General features: G+C 41.8%; 1 protein-coding gene across 1 annotated transcript in view; it reads right to left on the bottom strand.

Moving 5' to 3' along the window:
- The window catches only part of LOC133863981 (KH domain-containing protein HEN4), a 44469-nt gene extending 24497 nt beyond the window's left edge, over positions 1–19972 (bottom strand). Inside the window, exons 1-2 of the mRNA XM_062300161.1 lie at positions 19348–19972; positions 14598–15032 (exon numbers count right to left, since the gene is read on the bottom strand). Of these exons, the coding sequence (XP_062156145.1) occupies positions 14598–15032; positions 19348–19926 (1014 nt within the window). The 5' untranslated portion in view covers positions 19927–19972. The remainder of the gene's footprint in view (positions 1–14597; positions 15033–19347) is intronic.
- Between the last annotated feature and the right edge of the window lie 1073 nt (positions 19973–21045).

The raw sequence follows: 21045 nt of genomic DNA, 5'->3' as shown, positions 1-21045 counted from the left end.
TGGATAAGCATCTGCTTGCGGAGACTCTTGAGACTTTCAGTGTTCCCAAGGATCCTTCCGGGCCATTACGTGGGGCTGCTAACAAGCCCTTGTCTGCTCCAGCTAAGGATTGGATAGTGTCTACGCCTGCTCAAGACAAGGGCTGTCAGCCTCTTCTTCGCGGCGTGGTTCTTCCTCTGTTGGAAGTGGGCGAGGTTATGCTCTCTTCAGCCCAGTCTGTGCTTGGGTGCCCGCCTTTATTGACTGTCTCATAAGTGAATCTTCGAGGGGAAGTGGTTTTGAAGAGTTTGGTGGTTCTCTCGGGGCAGCGATTGATCTTAGCTTCTGTTTACAAACTTTGGGGGTCTCCCGTGAGGGAAATGTGAAGGACCTTTTAGACTTCATGGCTTTAATTGATGAGGAGCATCGTCAAGAGGCTCCAATCTCCACTTCTAAGTTTAAAGGGAGTCGTGAAGCGAAGAACCTTTGAGTGCTCGATCAATTACGATGCCAGGGGTTTTGGTTCTAGCCGGGGGCAAGGCAATACGGCCTAATGTGATGTATTAGTCTCTGGGTATTGTGGGCTGGTTTTGTAGGGGGTTTCAGGGTTTTCTCTTGTTTTTGGGTTTTCCAGGTGTTTTTTCTCCTTCTCCCCTTTCCTATTTTGGTGTCCTTTTTGTATACTTCCTGTATGCTTAGTGGCACATTTACGCTTTAATAAAATTCTTTTCTTACTTATCAAAAAAAAAAGTACACCCAAGTAGTGCAAGAATAATTATCAATAAAAGTAACAAACCAGTTCACAAGTATCACACTGAAACTCGAAAACATTATTCTATAAAAACAAAGATGGAAAAAGATGTAACAAAGTGAAAGAAGGATGCGCTAGCCTATGATGCCAGAGCCAAATTATTTCCATGGAGTCATGAGTCCGAGTAATGTGGTAAGCATGTTTAAGCCAGCTAGATTGCTTGACTTGCGAGTCCAGGAAGTAAAGACCATCCTTTAGGCTACCATTGCCAATCATCTTCCCTGTGACTAGATTCTAGAAGAAATTATAATGTGAATAAAAAATTACTCGACAATTCAAATCAATTGTAATTGAGCAATGGAGAGCAAATTATTCGCAAGATTAGGCACATGTAAAACAGAGGAAAGAGAAATAGATGTAGTTATAGGGATTGAACCTTTGTCAGACAAAGATGACAGGGATCCATCAGCTATTTTAACTTTTCCTTTCCTTGAACAAAGATGATATGAATAGAAAAGATATTATAAGCCAATCATATGGTCAGATGCCCCTGATTCAATTATCTAGGGATCATCAAAATTGTCTCTATTCCCAGTGGAATTTACATTTAGAGATGAAGTTGAATAACCTGAGTGTGCAAAGGAGGAGGATACAACAGTAGGCGTTTCCAATTCTTCCTTTCTAAGAGACCCGTTATCAAGAGTAGGAGAGCTTGAATTAGGTGGTTGATCAATGGTTGAAGAATGATTAGCCCGAGGCCGAGCACTTCCACCAACACAACCTCCTCAACCTTGAGTAGGGCAACCATGGAGTCACCAACAAGTCTCTCGAGTATGGTGTGATTTATGGCAGTGATCACAAAATAGCTTGTCCTTGTCATCTTGAATAACATCAATTGCTTTCCCACTATCATGACTCTTAGAATGTCCTTTTCCCGTGCAAGGAGATGTGGTCACCAAGGCTATTCGATCTTGGGAAGAAGAGTGGAGCATGGTACCTATACAACTCTCCTCATTATGAACATAGGTAAATGCCTCTCGAAGAGAATGAAGAGGCTCCTTTCCCAATATCTGAACTCGAACCTCGTCATATTCAGAATTCAACCTTGCTAGAAACTCAAAGATATGACCTTCTTCAACAATATTCTGAATTTTCATAGCATCAGCGACACATGTTGTCTGGAAGTTCTAGTAGTGATCTAGTTCCTGCCACAGTGCACGAAGCTAATGAAAATAGGTTCCTACAGACCACTCTCCTTTAGTCGTTCCATGCATCCGACGTTTCAATTTGTAGATTTGTGTTGCATTTCCCTTATGGAAAAACAAGTATCCCTAACTGATTTCCGGTTGCATTGAATGCATCAACCATGACATAATGGTAGCATTTTCTGCTTCCCATTTGTCATAAACTAGGTCAAACTTTGGTTCTTGAATTTTCCCGTTCAAGTGTCTCATTTTCCCTCTGCTCTTAATATACAAAAGAGCATATTGTGACCACACGAGATAGTTGAGCCCATACAATTTCATAGTTTTTTTTTTTGATAAGTAAGAGAAATATCATTAAAAAGCGCAAAGCGCAATCAAGTACACATGAAGTATACAAGAAAAGGCATCTAAGAGGAAGTAGAAAACAATACAAGGAAATCATTAAAACTAAACGTTAAAGGTGTGAGGAACGCAGCCGACCAAGAGTACAAAGAATGAAAGAAAAAGGAAATGAGATCCTCAATGGTTCTTTTTTTGTCCTCAAACTGCCTATCATTGCGTTCCCTCCATAAGCACCACATAAGGCAACAAGGGACCATCTTCCACACGACTGCACTCTGGGAGCGACCACCTGTCCACTAGCAAGCGAATAAATCTACCACCCGAAGAGGCATAACCCAAGACAGACTAAAGCGACTAAAGATGGCGTTCCACAGAACGCGTGCTACCTCACAATGGAGAAGAAGGTGATCCACCGACTCCCCATTCATTTTGTACATGCAACATCTATCAATCACAATGACCCGCTTCTTCTTGAGATTGTCCAAAGTAAGGATCTTCCCTTGCGCTGCCGTCCAAGCAAAGAAAGCCACTTTCAAAGGAACCTTGGTCCGCCAAATACTTTTCCAAGGAAAATGAATAGCCTCTTTGCAAGCAAGAGCCTTATAGAAAGATCTAACATCAAATTTTCCTTTGTGAGAAGGAGACCACCATAGCTTATCCTCCCCATCATAATTCACTCTGGATGAGTACAACAAAGAGAAGAATGAGGCCAAAACATCCACCTCCCAGTCGTGGGCCGCTCGGAAAAAGCTAACATCCCACTGATAAGACCCACTCACCACAACCAAATGGTCTGCTACAAGAGCATCCTTGTCACGCGCAATGTCATACAAAACTGGGAAAGCTTCCTTAAGAGGCACCTCACCACACCACACATCATCCCAAAAACGGATCCTAGATCCATTTCCCAACAAGAGTCTGGTATGGTTGCAAAACGAACTCCATCCCTTCCGAATATTCTTCCAAAGCCCCACTCCGTGAGACCTAGGGGGATCTAAATAACACCAACTATCCCGAGTAGATCCATACTTTGCATCCACAACAGATTTCCACCAAGCCTCTCTCTCATGGACATAGCGCCACAGCCACTTCCCTAAAAGAGCCTTATTGAAAAACCTCAAATTCCTGATGCCCAAACCACCACTTGAAATAGGAGAACAAACCTTGAACCAATTAACCAAATGAAATTTAAATTCTTCACCTATGCCACCCCACAAGAAATCTCGATACAACTTCTCTATACGACTAGCAACACTAGAAGGAATAGGGAGTAGAGATAGAAAGTACGTAGGAAGATTAGAGAGAGTGCTTTTTATCAAGGTTACTCTGCCACCCTTCGACAAATACAACCGCTTCCAGCTAGCCAGTCGTCTCTCGATCTTTCCAACTACCTCATCCTAGCTAGACTTAGCCTTAAAAAGAGCCCTCAATGGAAGACCAAGGTACTTTAAAGGAAGAGAAGAGACTCCACAGCCCAAAATACCAGCAAGATCATCCATATTATCTACAATACCCACAAGAACCAAAACTGACTTATCCAAATTAATCTTCAAACCTGAAACAGCTTCAAAGGACAGTAATAACATACGAAGATAGAGAAGATGTTCAGGACTAGCCCCGCAGAAAACTAATGTATCATCTGCGAAAAAAAGGTGAGAAACATTAATCACTCCATTGCTTCTAGAGCCCACAGAGAAGCCAGAGAGAAAGCCCCTTTGAACAGAAATAGAGAACAGCTTACTAAAAGCCTCCATCACAATGACGAACAAAAGAGGCGACAGAGGATCACCCTGTCTAATACCACGAGAGCTGCTAAAAAAACCAGAAGGGGTGCCGTTCACCAAAACCGAGAAACGCACCGATGAAATACAATGCGCTATCCAAGAACACCATCAATCCCCGAAGCCACATCTTCTCAACATATACAATAAGAAGTCCCAGTTAACATGATCATAAGCCTTCTCAATATCCAGTTTACAGAGTAACCCAGGCTCGCCTGATTTGATGCGGCTATCCAAACACTCATTCGCTATAAGAACAGAATCAAGAATTTGCCTTCCTTTCACAAAAGCATTTTGGGGATTCGAGATAATCTTCGCCACCACCCTTTTGAGTCTATTAGCAAGAACTTTAGCAATAATCTTGTAGACACCACTTACAAGACTAATAGGCCGAAAATATTTAAGATCCATAGCCCCAAACTTCTTCGGAATTAAGGCTAAAAAAGTGGCATTAATGCTTTTGACAAACTTGCTATGAGTGTGGAAGTCCTGGAATACCCCCATGAGATCAGTCTTGATCACCTCCCAACAATCTTGGAAGAACACAAGAGTTAACCCATCAGGACCTGGAGCCTTATCACGATTCAAACCTTTAACTACCTCTAAGACCTCCCTCTCCTCAAAAGGAAGTTCTAAGGAAGAGGCTTCACCCGCATCCAAATTGTCAAAAACAAGGTTATCCAACCTAGGCCTCCAACTGAAAGGTTATGCAAAAAGAGATTTATAAAATTGAGCAACATGATCCCTTGGAGAATTGGATTTTCACTATGGGAGTCACCTGACTCTCTATCCCTTGTGAATTTCTCCAGTCTAATTTGTCTTCAACATTTTTAAAGCAGACATCCAACCAAAAAAATTCATTACACAATTGGGCACAAAATATTATTTAAGTTAAGCAACCCATATCAGGTGATCGAAAATACAGCAACAGCTTTTTTCTTTTTCTTTTTTTGTTGCCTACTTTAAATGACCCGCATTCTAAATTATAGACAGATTAGAGCTGCAAAGATGTTTTCCTACTTATACAATCAAAAGCTGTACACAATAGATTTATGATATAACTGTTCATACCGTACCTTTGGCTGTTCTTCACTTAGAATCCATGATCAGCTATTAAGAAAGCATATTTTTGGGTTATAGAAGTGAAGCGATAAGGATGTTAAAAAGAAAAGTACTAGTTTAAATGGAGAGGTGGTGCTGTGTGGAATCTAAGACGTTTGTCTTCTCGGTGATAGAAGGTGCTTCGGTGGTAAGAGTGAAGGAAAGGAGGAGGAGATTTTCAGGGCTCGTACTGCTAGGTGCCCAGAGCTGTGGATGGTTGCTCTCGACTCTGGAGAGTGTGCTGAGGTTTACAGGGAAGGATTTTGTAAGGTCTTTCAGGGAGGGGTCCAAGGTCTTCATTGTTAGGCGAGGAGGCAACACTGCTGGAAGTTTCATCGAAGTAGCAGCCTATGCCTTGGGTGGTTTGAAAGGGATTATTTACATTCCTGAAGGAAGGAATGGGTGGGGTTGGAGCAGATTCCTGGCTGAGCTGGGTAAGACCTGGGACTTCCTCTCAGACTCAGCAGGGAAAGTTCTGGTTCGGACTGGACCTCCGCCTGCGGTGGAGCGGGTTCACGATAATGGAGCCGGCACTGATGCTGCTACTGGTTCAACCTCAGACAAAGCACCATCTTACGCTGTAGTGCTAAGCACAGGCCCTCGACGACCGGAGGAGGAAGGGTTGAAGCAGGTTCAGTCGGAGCACCTCTTGGGTAAAGACCATCATGACCGTTATGCCTTTGACACTGTGCAGGGGGTCAGGAGATTGGCTAAATCGGAAGCAAAGTCCCTTGCTGTTTTCCGAGGCAAGTCAGACTACTCCTTTGGTGAAAAAAGCGACGGATTTCAGAAGTTTGGAGGGAAAGACACGTTACCCTCCCTGCTGCTCTAGCAGAGCCAGCTGGAGAAGTTGAAAAATGAGGTGGACCGAGCACTGAGTAGTGTGCGTGAAGGGCTGCTGTTGGTTGGGCCGGGCTTCAAGCCCAATGGTGACAGGCGGAAGAGAAAGAAGAACAGGAAGAAGAAAAAGCAGAGGACTTGTTGGGTTCCGAAATCTAAGCCCAACCCAAGTGGTTCAACGGCTGATCTGGCTACGCCTAAAGTAACGCCTACTGTAACAGAACCATTGGCAGTGTCGGGTTCCGGTGGACAAGAGAGTGTTCCGGAGGGAGCGTCGACTTCTGACGGGTTCTGTCATCCTCCTACGACGATCACGTCTTCGGAGATCACATGCCTCGAGTCTGTCTCCAGGCCAGAGCGGGGGTCTCGTCCTGTCACCATAGATGCGGATACAAGGGAAGAAAAGGAAGAGATGGGTACAGTCAGGAGTGCGGTTCAGTCTGCGGGATGCACAGAGGCTGACGGTGGTGTTTCTGCTCCTCTCGAAATCCAAGCTCCAGTTTGCAACTCCAAGCTGTGGGAGTTAGGTCCCGGGCCACTCATCAACGTGGTGGACACCGGCATGTGCCCACCTCTGCTCTGCGCCGGAGGGCAGACTGTGGTCCCTGCCTTGGATAGTTTAACCTCCCAGCCGGTTCCTATTAATGGGTCTGAGCTACCTGGTTCTAGGTTGGAGGTTGTACCCAAAATTCCGGAAGTCCCTGCCACAGTTTGGATGGGTTCAGACTCAGTGATGGTTGTCTGGGCTGGTCGGAGTTCGTTGGATCCTTTGATTCCTTCGGGCTTTTATCCCTCGGAGTTAGAAGTTGAAGATGCCTCTATTACTCTCTTCTCCCCTTCCGGTTTGGGGCCCACGAATGGAATGAAGCTTATTGAGCCCCCGGAGGAAGAGCCGGCTCCTTTGTGTTGCTGTCCGGGTGATAATTTCAGGGGTTTTTCCGGTAAAAAATCTCCAATGGACTTCTTGAAGGCGGTTCTGGAGTATAGCCAGTCGGTGGGGGTCACGTGTGATGGCTATGAAGGTCAGCTTTCAGCCGTGTTTGAGGCTATCCTTGCTGAAAATGACAAGAAGGAGACGGGCTCTACTCTAAAAGCGGGCAACAAGTTCAATAGAGAACTTAATAGATTATCTTGTTCTATTAATTATGATGCGAGAAGCGGAAGCAGCTCTCAGAGTAGGTGTAAAGGGAGGGCGATTGGAGGTATTTTATGAAGCCAAAAATTCTCTCGTGGAATGTCAAGGGCTTAAACGAGGGTAGCAAGCGGTTGAAAGTTAAAAACCTAATTAGACAATGGAAGGCAGACATTATTTGCTTGCAAGAAACCAAATTGGAGTTCATCTCCAACAGCTTAGTGAGGCGCCTTTGGGGTTGTCACTTCGTTGATTGGTGTTATTTACCCTCATGCGGGGCCTCTGGTGGTATCCTTATCATGTGGGATAGAAGGGTTGTTGAGAGATTAGATGTGTATGTGGGGGAGTTTGTTGTTGCTTGTTCTTTTAGGAGCGTTGCCGATGACTTTACTTGGGCCTTCGCGGGGGTATACGGTCCTGCCTTGACTCTCTTAGAAGATTGCTCTGGGACGAGCTGGCTGGCCTTGCTTCTTGGTGGGAGATGCCTTGGTGTATTGGGGGCGATTTCAATGTCATTCGTTTTCCTGCTGAAAGGTCTAGGGAAGGCCGCCTTAACGCTGCTATGATGGAGTTCTCAGACTTTATTTTCGAGCAGGGCCTCATGGACTTTCCTCTCGCTGGAGGGACTTTCACGTGGTCCAATAATCAGGAGAACCCCTCCTGGTCTCGTATTGACAGATTTCTTGTTTCTCCAGATTGGGAGGTCAAGTTTCCAGGGTCTATTCAGAAAAGGCTTCCTAGATTGTGTTCTGATCATTTCCCTATCCTCCTGGATTGTGGTGGCATTCAATGGGGTTCCAGACCGTTCAAGTTTGAGAATATGTGGTTGAAGGCTGAAGGGTTTGTGGATAGGGTTCGGCTTTGGTGGGAGTCTTATCGCTTCCAGGGTTCTCCTAACTTCATCTTCACTCAAAAGCTTAAGGCCTTAAAGGTTGATCTCAAGAGATGGAATGAACAGGAGTTTGGCAATGTGGAGTTTCGTAAAAAATTGCACATGGAAGAGTTATGTACTCTTGATAGGTTGGAGGAACAACAAGGTCTATCTTCTGAAGATAAGGAGAGGAAATGTGCGGTCATCAGAGACCTCGAGAACTCTACCTTGCAGGAAGAGATTAGTTGGAGACAGAAGTCTAGGGTTCTGTGGCTGAAAGAGGGTGATAAATGCACTAAATTCTTTCATCGAATTGCTAACTCGAACAGGAGGTCTAATTCCATAGAGTCGCTCTCCATCAATGGCTCTGTTTCTTCCGACCAGCAGGTTATCAGAGAACATGTGGCTCAATTCTATGAGTCTCTCTTTACAGAACCTTTCCCATGGAGACCTAGAATGGATAATATTGCTTTCGACACCTTGGATGCAGCTGAGGCCTCCTCTTTAGAGCTTCCTTTCGAGGAGATGGAGGTCCTAGAGGTGGTGAAAAGCATGAATCGAGACAAGGCACCTGGTCCAGATGGGTTTTCTCTTGCGTTTTTCCAAGACTGCTGGGATGTGATCAAGACAGATCTTATGAGGGTTTTCTGGGACTTTCACTCTCAAAGCAAGTTTGTCAAAAGTGTTAACGCCACTTTTATTGCCTTAATCCCGAAGAAGTCTGGGGCAGTGGATCTAAAGGACTTTCGTCCTATCAGTCTTGTTAGTGGTGTGTACAAGATCATTGCAAAAGTCCTTGCAAATAGACTTAAAAAGGTGGTGGAGAAGATTATATCATCCCCTCAAAATGCTTTTGTGAAAGGCAGGCAAATTCTTGATTCAGTCCTTATTGCCAATGAGTGCTTGGATAGTCGAATCAAATCCGGCGAACCAGGGTTACTTTGTAAGTTGGATGTTGAGAAGGCCTACGACCACGTTAACTGGGATTTCTTACTGTATATGTTGAGAAGATGTGGCTTTGGGGAGAGATGGTGCTCCTGGATAGCGCACTGTATTTCTACGGTGCGATTCTCTGTGCTGGTGAATGGCTCCCCAACCGGTTTTTTCAGTAGCTCTCGTGGCCTTAGACAGGGTGACCCACTGTCACCACTATTGTTCGTCATTGTGATGGAGGCTCTTAGTAAGTTCTTCTTCGCTACTGTTCAAAAGGGTTACCTTTCAGGGTTCTCTGTGGGTTCTGGCAACAGCGAAGCTATTAACATTTCTCACCTATTGTTCGCAGACGATACTTTAGTCTTTTGTGGGGCTAATTCTCATCATCTTCATTATCTTCGTATGCTTCTTATTTCTTTTGAAGCTGTGTCAGGATTGAAGATTAATCTGGCCAAATCTGTTATGGTTCCTGTGGGTGAGGTGGATAATATGGACGGTCTGGCTAACATATTGGGCTGTGGAGTGTCCTCTCTTCCTATAAAGTATCTTGGTCTTCCGTTGGGAGCTCCTTTCAAGGCTAAGTCTTGTTGGGATGAAGTTGTAGGGAAGATTGAGAGGCGGTTGGCTAGCTGGAAGCGGTTGTATTTGTCGAAGGGGGGTAGGGTTACCCTTATAAAGAGTACTCTCTCCAACCTTCCTACATATTTTCTCTCTCTATTCCCTATTCCCTCCAGTGTTGCTAGTCGCATTGAGAAGCTGCATCGTGACTTTTTGTGGGGTGGCATAGGAGACGAATTCAAATACCACTTGGTCAGTTGGTCCAAGGTTTGTCATCCTACTTCTGAAGGTGGTTTGGGCATACGAAACTTGAGAATTTTCAACAAGGCGCTGTTAGGGAAGTGGTTGTGGCGTTATGCTTATGAGAGAGAAGCTCTGTGGAAATCCGTGGTGGATGCGAAGTATGGCTCTACTAGGGATGGTTGGTGTTCCTTAGATCCCCTTGGGTCTCACGGTGTGGGGAGTTGGAAGAACATTAGGAAGGGGTGGAGCTTGTTTTGTAGATATACCAAACTTATCTTGGGCAATGGGTCGAGGATTCGTTTTTGGGATGATGTTTGGTGTGGAGAGATGTCCCTCAAGGAAGCCTTTCCAGTTCTATATGATATAGCTTGTGTCAAGGATTCTTTGGTAGAAGACCATTTGGTAGTGGTAAGTGGTTCCTATCAGTGGGATGTCAGATTTTTCTGTGATGTTCACGATTGGGAGGTGGACGTTATGGCTTCCTTTTTCTCCTTACTGTATTCATCCAAGGTGGCTCAAGATGGGGGGGACCGGCTTTGGTGGACCCTCTCTCGCAAAGGGTCTTTTGATGTGAGATCATTCTATAAGGCTCTTGCATGCAAAGAAGCTTCTTTTTTCCCCTGGAAAAGTATTTGGCGGACCAAGGCCCCATTGAAAGTGGCCTTCTTCGCTTGGACGGCAGCGTTAGGAAAAATTCTCACCTTGGACAATCTCAGAAAGAAGCGTGTCATTGTGATTGATAGATGCTGCATGTGTAAAATGACCGGGGAGACTGTGGATCATCTTCTCCTTCATTGCGAGGTTGCACGCGCTCTTTGGCACGTCATCCTTAGCTGGTTCGGTCTGTATTGGGTGATGCCTTCTCGGGTGATAGACTTATTTGCATGTTGGTGGTCGGGGGGACGGTCCCGTAGTGCGGTCGTGTGGAAGATGGCTCCTTGTTGTCTTATGTGGTGCTTGTGGACGGAACGCAACGATAGACAGTTTGAGGACAAAGAAAGAACCATAGAGGAGCTCATTTCCTTTTTTCTTCATTCTTTGTACTCCTGGACGGTTGCGTATTTAGCACCTCTAGAGACTAGTTATAACGATTTCCTTGTATTGCTTTCTTCTTCTTCTTCTTAATTGTCTCTCTTGTATACCCCCTGTATACTTGATTGCGCTTTGCGTTTTTATAATAAAATTCTCTTCTTACTTATCAAAAAAATGACCCACCGTTTAGGAAGACTTACTTGTCGTGAGCTTCCATCTGAGCAACTTGTCGTTTGGTTCTCAACCAAACGACATGTTGTTTCTCCATGCCTAGAAGACACATTCAGGTGTTCACAAAATGACTTGTCCTTTTGTATTTCTTCCACTGTTGTCGCAAAGGGCCGCCAGAAACTCACCACTGCATTAGAAAGTCACGTTCTCTTTAGAGATGAATCCAAATCAGATCGTTGAGTCTCATCACCCACATACAGTCCCCTTCAAGCACTCACACCGATCGAGAATAGGAAGATTCGATTGACGCAGGTCCTCCAATAGCGCTAACAGCACAGAATTACCCGAGATGCTCCATACTTTGCCAAAAAATCTCAAAAATGGGTTTTCTGTGACATCCAGCACAAACCCAAGGCCAACACCGGTCTTTTGTGCTTTGACGACACAATCACGAACTAAAAACAACCTAGAAAACCAATTACAACCACTTTGAGACCAAGTTGAAAAGAAAGACAAAAAATGGGAGAGGAAATAAGGGAAAATTGTCTTATTATCGATGATATGCTTCGTACACTTTACACAAGCTTAAATAGAAAACAATCTACAACCAATTACGGAAAATACATTTATTACATAATAGGAATCAAATAACGCATATTGTAACTTTCCTTTCCTTCCTCAACACATCTTCTTCTTCAATACGTATTTTCCTTTCTTTTCCAATAGATACTCCTCCAAGCCCCTCTATAGTCTAGACAATACCAATCCACATGTTGGCATCCCCACAAACTACTCACTAGGCTATGGTACATGCGATTGAGTTTAGTTTCCTAAAGAGAAACAGCATCTGCCCTCCATTCTCTAAGCATGTTTCTGACCCTGAGGCGCTTATCCCCCTCATTCAACTCTCTTACATTCAAAGAAAGCGACTTAGGCTTCATAAAGAACCAAAGAAACCCTCCGCTTAACTCTGCCATGGTTGGCACTTCCACCTTTGGAATCATAATTAATGGAACATGATAATCCTTTTAGTTCCTTGATCCCTTTGTTACCTAGCCTAGAACTAAGTGTCGAACCCTCTTGGCAACGGCTCACTTCAATGGCTGTAAAATAGGGCCATAATCTGCTTTTCAAAACACTCACACAAGAGCCCCAAATTATGACGAAAAATCCTTCACTCTCTGAAAAACCCAATCTCAGGTCATTGATCCTGAACAATCTGGAACCTCATTCACAACAGGGCAGCAACAAGAACTCAACTGCTTACAAAAGATATCCTCCTACCACAAAATAAAATAAAAAATAAAAAAAGATCCACATCCCTGACAAGGAAAGGACATATGTTCAAGGATACTAAGCCCTTCTTCACCAACCACCTCAATACCTGCCAAAACTGAGGATTCCAAACCATTCCCACACTGCAGACCCCCTCAAAGGCATAGGGGAAGGAGAAAAACCTGGCAAAGGAACCTGCTTCCCCCCTTTGATTACAATTGCCCAATCAGAAACCTTAGAAGCTGCCTCGACAGTTTTAGGTCCCGGACAAGGAGCAACAAGCTGCTCCGATAACAAAACCTTTGTTTCTGCCATCATCCCACCGCAACCCCAAGCTTAGAATCAACAACAGAGCCTACGCTACAACCAACCTTCCATTTATACCATAACAACCCTTCAGAACTGGGATCAGCACCAAAAGCACCCAACTCAGAAGCCTTTTCACCTTAACCTGGCACGGTCAAGTAGCAGCCTGCTTCTCCGACATCCCAACTTCCATTTCAGCCACCATACCCTCACAACCCACCAGCCCGGTTAGCATGTCGGTGCCAATGTTACATCCAGCTTGATCACCTACCTTTGGTAGCCCAACGCCGATAACATCCATTGCAACATCCTCAACAGTGAAATCTCAGTATAAAGATAGAGAAAATAGATTATTATGGTTGTTCAACAACGACATTGTGGCCGGAGAACTGTCGGCGAGAGGACTCTCCATGACAACACCCACCCACGACACTCTTTCTCCCCTTCCAATCAACTTCCACATAGACGATGGGCCTAGGCAGAGGGACTAATGGAGATCCATCGCGCTAGGCTGAACTCGAGCCCGCACCCACAGGACCCAAGCCTGTACCTAAATCCTTCCTCGACAAAGGCTTCGACCCAACTCTTGTTTTCTTAACCCACATAAGGTGGGTTTTAATTTGGGCCACCGTTTCACCCAAGAGGCAGCTGGGCCTTTACCCCATTAAACTCGCCCTCAATTTGGCCTAAATTCTTTGGGCCTCTAGCTCTAACAGATTTATGATCAAGAACAACCCTCTCTGAAAGACTGGGCTTCAGCACAATTGTCGCCCACTATGGCCCAAATTTGCTCATCGACCCAACTGTCTTTTTACCAATCGCACCAACCTGCTCTTTGCCACCCAACCCAACTGGCTCCCGAACTGTGTCTAGGTCCACACCCAAACTCACAATAAGCTAGTCCACATCCCCTCTCAAACGATCCAGTTGGCCTCTCAAATCCCGATGAATGTGCCAAGGTCCATGCCTTTCCTCAAGTCAGAACAGGACTGCACCACGAATTGAGCCGGCAGAAGACCCAGGATTCATACCTTTCCCAGGCATTACTCGACCGTTGTCATATTGAACCAGTGGTACGGTGCCCTCAAGCCTAGTGAAATCATCGCTGCAAGACAAGGTATTAACCAGTCCCAGCCCCTAGAGACACCCCAAAATGAGTCGCTTTAGGAACAAAGCCGTAGGATACCTGGAAAACTTCTATAACCGTCCACAACTCAAGAGCAAGCCTCAACCAACCCCTACGCCTTTAACTTTTGGTACTACCACAAAAACCCTTTCGTCCACCACCGCCGTATTCCGCAACAGCTAAGAAACGTCCGTGACAATTCGAGCAACGCTAGGCAATATGAGCTTTGGCACCCACCCTAGATGATCTTTAGAACTCCTTCGAGCCCTTTGCTAGAAGCAAGCAGAGCTTAAAAGGTCTTCAGCAGCCATTTCACACTACCACAGCCCAGAGACAGAACACACTGCTCCTTTTGAAAAAACTCGAGCAACTAATACCTCGAAAGAGTTCTTCCACGTAAAAACTACTTGAATACCCCATTGAGAAGAACGGTCTTAAGGCCTCGTCCAAGTAACCTCTCCTTGGAAACCACTTGCAACCAAGAAATTCCCCTTGACTGCCAATGCGCTAATTTGAGTCTGTATTAAAGTGCACATACATGCACGCTTTAAAATACCCATCCCACTGTAACAAAGGCACTTATGTCCTAGGCTTCTTAGATCTGCCCTAAAATTATTTTCGCACTAAATAGTACCAATACCATTACGGTTACATGATTTGAACCAGAAAACTTATTTTATTCCTCCAAAATGCAGAGTTTTGAAAGAATGACAAAATTTAAGGTCAATGACGATGGGCTCCTTTTGACAAAGTTAAAGGTCTATCATTCTTGAGTCCTGATTCACTACCCATGTGACATTGTGAAGAAAAGAAAAAAAAAACAAGAAGAAGAAGAAAGAAAGGATGGAAAACCTACATTGCTTGCATGAGCATTATAATATGCAAAACATATAATGGCTCTCCACAAAATGGTAACAGAAATATAATGTAAAGACGGTTGAGTTCTCATGCCTCTCGTGCAGATATCACAACAACCCGCTCATCTGAATCAGGTGCGGCATCAGCAATCTTAATCGATGCACCCGTTTCATTTTGCAAAGCCCGTATTATACAGCCACCTTTCCCAATTAGACTACCAACTTTTTCAAGTTGGCATAACAACTTAAATACCACCTCTTCTTCCAGAACCATCCTGTGGCCAGTGCCAAAATTTTCAGGCCCTGGAACAGAAGAGTAACCCCTCAATTGATAATCTGGAGCATGAAGGCTAGATGCATAACCCCGTTGAGGAAAAGGGTCAGCCTGTAGTGGCACAGAAGTTCCATGTATAATTGCCAGTGAAGGTTTGGTAGAACCAGAGTCGACTGCATCAACCTTAGGGTTATCCTGAAGACAACTTGAAATAGACAGGAGTGCTCTCTTTACAGCTGAGAAGGTTCCTGTTATCTGCATACGATTATAATATAGCCTTAAGAAGTACTGAACAAAACAGAAATGAAAAGAACACTAAATATTAATACAATTCAAATAAAGATCACGAGTATATGGCAAGATATATAGCATTTTAACAAAAACACAAACACATCAATTCAGTGATAAGTGATACACAGGCTTTAAACTGTACAAAGGCAACGCTAGAATTGGAAACTCTTTCAAAAAAGCAATAACGCATCATCTTCTAAGATGATTTTTATCACCATCTCAGTCATGTGCAACAATTACTACGTTGAAGTAGCCTTAAACCTTAGAACCACTCATCTGTCTGAATTCAGTGACCGACCTAAAAATGATTCAAGGCTTTAAAAACTCCTTTTAGCTTTAGCCACCGATGAGATGTGACTCTCTATCTTTATCATTAAACTCTTGAATAAATCTCAAAGATTCTGGTACTGATCTAGAAAAATTCAATTTTGATGCCTACGCTGATCTTTGGAAATTTATTTTGACTTTATTATCAAGGCACAAAAATCCTATCAAGTTCACCATAAGGGATAGAAGATAATATACACCAAAAATCTTTTTTTTTTTATAGGTAATTAGAGAAATTTATAAAAAGTGTAAAAGCGCTCCTAAGCATATAGGAAGCATACAAAAAGGACACCAAACAGGAAAAAAAAAAAAAAAAAAAAAAAAAAAGAAGAAGAAGAAGAAGAAGAAAAGAAAAAAACACCCACAAAACCCAAAAACAAAAGGAAACTCAAACACCCCAATAGGAACCAGCCCACAAAACCATAGACCATTACATCACAGCAAGGGCCCTCTTGCCTTTGCACCAGCTGGAACCAATACCCCTAGCATCATAATTAATCGAGTACTCTAAGTTTTTCACCTCTCTACTCCCTTTAAACTTAAGAGTGGAGACTGAAACCTCTTGACGGTTCGCCTCATTAACTTGAGCCAATAAATCCAAAAAGCCCTTCTTTTATTGTGCTTTTGCATCATTTATTATTTTGCTTTTGTATTACCTTCATTAATTCCATTACTATTTGTAGATCATTTGGAGGACTATTACCTCCGCTTTTTTTTCTTTTCTTTAATTGTATTATATGTAAACTGGTTTTAGTGGCTATGAAAAAAAGATATTCACTTTGTCTTGCAAAGGCACGCCACAATTCCTTTAAGCAGTTTCTTCCTTTTCATTGCTTACTTCAAAAGCCTAAAATTTTAACAATAAAGTTTCACAGGCCACTGAGATGGAAAGATGCCTTTTTTTCATGTCACTTTAATGGATATCAGACAAGAAAATTATTTGACATGAAAAGGAGAAAGGAATGCTTTATTGCAGGCATTCAAGGACACCTTAGTGTTGGCATAAGCCTTATGGCTACATCATCACTTAAGCAGGAGTCAAGCATACCATTCAAGCTTTTCATGGAAAAAGAAAGGTCAGCTTCTTCCCCTTCCATTATTTGCTTGTGTGTGTGTGCACATTCACACTTGATTAGTAGTCAACTCAACAAACTGCCTTATATATTAATTTACTAAACAATTTATTATACAAAATCACAACAGTCGATTCGGAATCTTATAGCATTGTAAGTTGAAAAACTATTTTCTAGTTCAAAAACATTATTAGCCTGTTCGGTAAAGTTCTCAAAAAGCCTTTCAGTTTTAGGTTTTGAAAAAGTGAAAATTAATAATTGTCGTATGTCGAGTTAACAAAAGAAAAGACGTTTGGTAAACTAAAATGTGATTCTGAAAAGCAAAAAAACTGTTAAGTGTTTCCAAAATATAAAAGAAACAACTTATAAAAAGATATAAATAAATAAATAAATAAAACATAAAAATAAAATAAAAAATAAAAAAAAAAAGTAATAAAAAAAAGGATGTATTGGAGCGGAAGAAGTGGGTCTCCAACCCCCCTGCCCCCATTACAGGGGTGCACACCGGAGGTTGGGAGGGGAGACACCTTTGGTGAAGGGGCGGCCTCCACGCGCTTTATTTTTATTGTATTTGCAAGTAACAAGACTAGTCTTGACACCTAAAGAAAAGTTAACATATTTTCAAAACATTCCTGTAAAAAGTTTTCTAAAGAGTTTTGTAGTTTGTTTTGAATAGTGTGTTAGTGGTGGGAGTCATATCTAAAAACTCATTTGGATAACTATTGTCTAAAAGAAAAACGCAAAGCCTTCATACCCGAAAAGTATACAAGAGAGCCAATCACTCTAAAGGCTTCTACAATCTAAAAAATTAACCAGATCTACCATATCCAATGAGTAGAAGTAAGGAACACATACAAAAACCCAATCCAAAAGATATCTCCAAGAAGAGGATATTAAAGAAAGCACGTTAGACTCGCAGTCCTCAAAGAGACGCTAATTCATTTTTCTTCAAATGCTCCACATTAATTACATGATTTCCTGAATGTTTAACATTATTGTAACATCCTTTAAAAAAAAAACACATTATCGTAACATGTGTATGAGTGGTTGAGTGTGTTGCATTGCACTGTAGAGACCAAATATCAGGATTAGATTGCTGCAGAAAATTCTTCAAATTGCAGTCACCAAGAAAAGTGGTTGTAGGGCCTTTTCCAAAAAGATGTTTAGCAATAAAGAAACCCTAGAATAATCCTTCTTTGAGTTTTCTTTCTAATGGTCCGAACCATATGTTGGACACATGCAGGGATTACAACGAAGTAATCTTCGCTGACATTTTACTGGAATTACAGCACACAAACACACTAGTTGAACCTTGAGTCCTTACAGCCTATTTGTTTGGCCCAAAACCAGATCTGTCTAGGGGACCTTAAGGTGACTTAAAAACCCTATAAAGACTAGATGTAAGTGGTGTTGAAACCTACACTCTAAAGAGCATGAGAGTAAGCTCGTGTTCCATGACCCATGTGTAGTAAATTGAACATACATGCATAGTGTGATCATTCAAGAAGAGAATCGAACATGAAATACGAATTGAATGTCATGTGTAGGAAATTGAACATACATGCATAGTGTGATCATTCAAGAAGAGAATCGAACATGAAATACGAATTGAATGTCTTAAAGAAATCAGATCTACCCCTTAGTGTGGGAAGCAATGTTTAGGAAGATCAAACCATGAAAAAGTATGAATGGTATATGAGAGCGTTAACAATAGCAATTGTTGTGAATGTTTGCTTATGTTCCTAAGTGAAGTGTGTTGAACTCTTGAAGCTAAGGAGTGAGGTAAGCAAATATAATCATACCTTTATTTCTTCAAAATGTCAATGCAATGCTTTCTTAAAATAGTTTTCAAAGCATATGATATAATGTTAGCCTTTATTTGGTAGCCCTTTTTATAAATCCAAAACTATATGTTTGAAAAAGAATTTAAATGTAAATGATTTTATATGCATGCTTCTGCTAGTTTATGAATATGTAATAAATACATTATGATTCTTAATGAAAAGTGAGTAAAAAGAAAGAAAGGAAAGAAAAGGAAGTGACTGCATGAATGCATGAAATGTTTTAAATTGTTTTCTAGGCCATATGAAATTATGTGATGGTATCGGAGCTAATGGACCGGGTAACCAACTTGTATGGTCTGCTGAGAATGGCTCACTTGAGCGCACCATAGTTTATTGAGTGATGTTTGTATCCTAAACGAAGCTCCAACTGTGGCCACGGGAGCGGAGCCAGGATCCTTGTGATCGCCAACCCTTACACACAAGGCGTAATTGAAGAAGATATATGATGTGTGAATGTTATATTTGTACTTTTTGGATGTTTTGAAAATTAAAATTGTTTTCAATTGTATTTACTGTATGTTGTATCTACGTACTAAGTATTCGACTCACCCTTTGTTTTGGTGTTTTAAAACAACCCAATGACGTCATGGATAGTTCTACATGCCAGGAAAACTAGGGTCGGGATGCCTTCACCTAGAAGAAGACTTGAATAAGTGCAGTTAGCACATTAGTTTGTTTTGTCCAGCGTACTTTTTATGTTAAGACTAAGAGTTTAAAGGTTAGGTTTTTATGGGATGAGTTGTAATAAGAGTAATACAATGGCTTAAGTTTATATTGTTATGAGATGTTTGGTTTACTTTGATTTTCATTTTATGGAATCCTTATATCCTTATCTTTCCTATTGAGCAATGCGTAATATCGTTTTTCTACAAGAAGGGGGTGTTACAATACACCACAGCTAGTTTTATAGATTAAATTGCAATACCAAACCAACATTGCACATAAAATAGTAACAGTCGCATATTGAATAGCCGAAAAGAAACCACGTGAAATCAGACGTAAGAATTGAGCAATTGAGTTAAAAACGATGCTTACTTGAATCAATTCGTCGGCCGGGAACGCACATGGCGGGAGATGATCCTCGGGAAAAACCCTAACCTGAGCCCCACTCTGGTGCCTTATCTTCTCTACAATCTTCCCTCCTCTCCCCAGCACACACCCAACCTGATTACTCCCCGCCAGCAACCTACAACATACACCACCACTATTCAAACCATCCCATTCTCCATCCTTCTCTTTCTCTCTCTGATCTTCATCGCCGATCGCCCTCACCATCCTCTCGAAGATCCTCAGCAAAGCCTGCTGAGCCGGTGAGCACCCCGCCTCCTCCTCCTCCGCGGAGTTGGTGGTACCAATGCTGTCTTCGTCGGAGAGGATGTGAATGACGCACTCTTCCTCAGATGAAGATGATTTGATGAGGATCTTGGTGTTCGTGAGGGTTTGGAGGTGGCGGATGTGGCCGACGAGGGAGGCGGTTTTGGTGGTCGGGCAGAGGAGCCGGAAGAGGCTGCTCTCGCCCGACAGGTGGCGCCGCTTGGCTGTGGACTCCATGCTAGTCTGGGCGGTGGTGGTGGGTTCCGGTGGACGCTTGGAAATGTTAGAAGAAGCGTCCATCTCAGCAGTCCAAATACATGGGTTACAGTACAGTAAAGTACAGGCTCACACTCCGGACGATTCAACATTTTTATATCCTCGCTATATTGTTTATCTATTCATAATAAAAACTAGCATGTAACCCGCGTCATGCGCGGGTTTTTACAAATTAAAATTACTTTATGTGCTTATGTTTTAAAAGTAATAGATAATGTACAAAGTTTTGAGTTATTCTATTAAAATGCTACATTTAATTTAAAAAACAAAATAAAAAAATTAGGAATAGAATAAAAATACATAAATATATATTGTGAATTATGTCTTAAGGAAGTAAAATAAATCACATGTATTAATTTTTTTTTTCAAATTATCATTTACTTAATGTCTTCATCAAACTCACGTAAAACATATAATATTATTTGTTACTTAAGAGAATAATCAAAGAATGCAATGGTAAAAAGTATAAGTATATACCAATTCAATTTGTGAATTACAATTTACAATATTGATGAAGCAAGAAATATTTATTAAGAACATACCTCCGTATGTATTGCAATTTATTTGCAAAAATAAGTTAAAGTAATGCTACAAAATAAATTGAGGGAACTCCAAACTGCCCAATGAGATTGAGATCTCAACTCGTCTGCGTTTTCTCCCCAAACACTGAAAGAATAAAGATCAACCCAAATCCACATAGTTAACAACCAACTCTAATTAATAATAATAATAATAATAAAATCATTTAAAAAAATTAAAAAAAAAAAAAAAAAAACTTTACAGGACATAGATACCTGAAGTTCCAGACTTTGCTATGATTCCCAAATTCTTGATTAAATCATCCTTTGTCATACCAATACCTCTGTCACAAATTGAAAGGATTTTCTTCTCCTTGTCTAATTTAATCTGCGTTATATCATTTCACATGTTTCAGACCAAAAAAGAAAAAGAAAAAGCCGTTCCATATTCAGCAATACATGTATCGACTATTATCAAATTATTTAGACTTTTTCTTCTCTCTTTAGCGCAATACTAAGGTTGCGTTGGAAATTACGATTTCTTAAAAAAAAAAAAAAAATGCGATTTTAAATCAAATCGCAGAAAATAAATCATTTGAGAATTGAATTTTTAAAAAATTGTGAT

Source organism: Alnus glutinosa, chromosome 3, assembly GCF_958979055.1.
Source record: "Alnus glutinosa chromosome 3, dhAlnGlut1.1, whole genome shotgun sequence".
NCBI lineage: Eukaryota > Viridiplantae > Streptophyta > Magnoliopsida > Fagales > Betulaceae > Alnus > Alnus glutinosa.
Note: the sequence above shows the minus strand (reverse complement) of the source record. Positions and strands in the feature narration are given on the sequence as shown.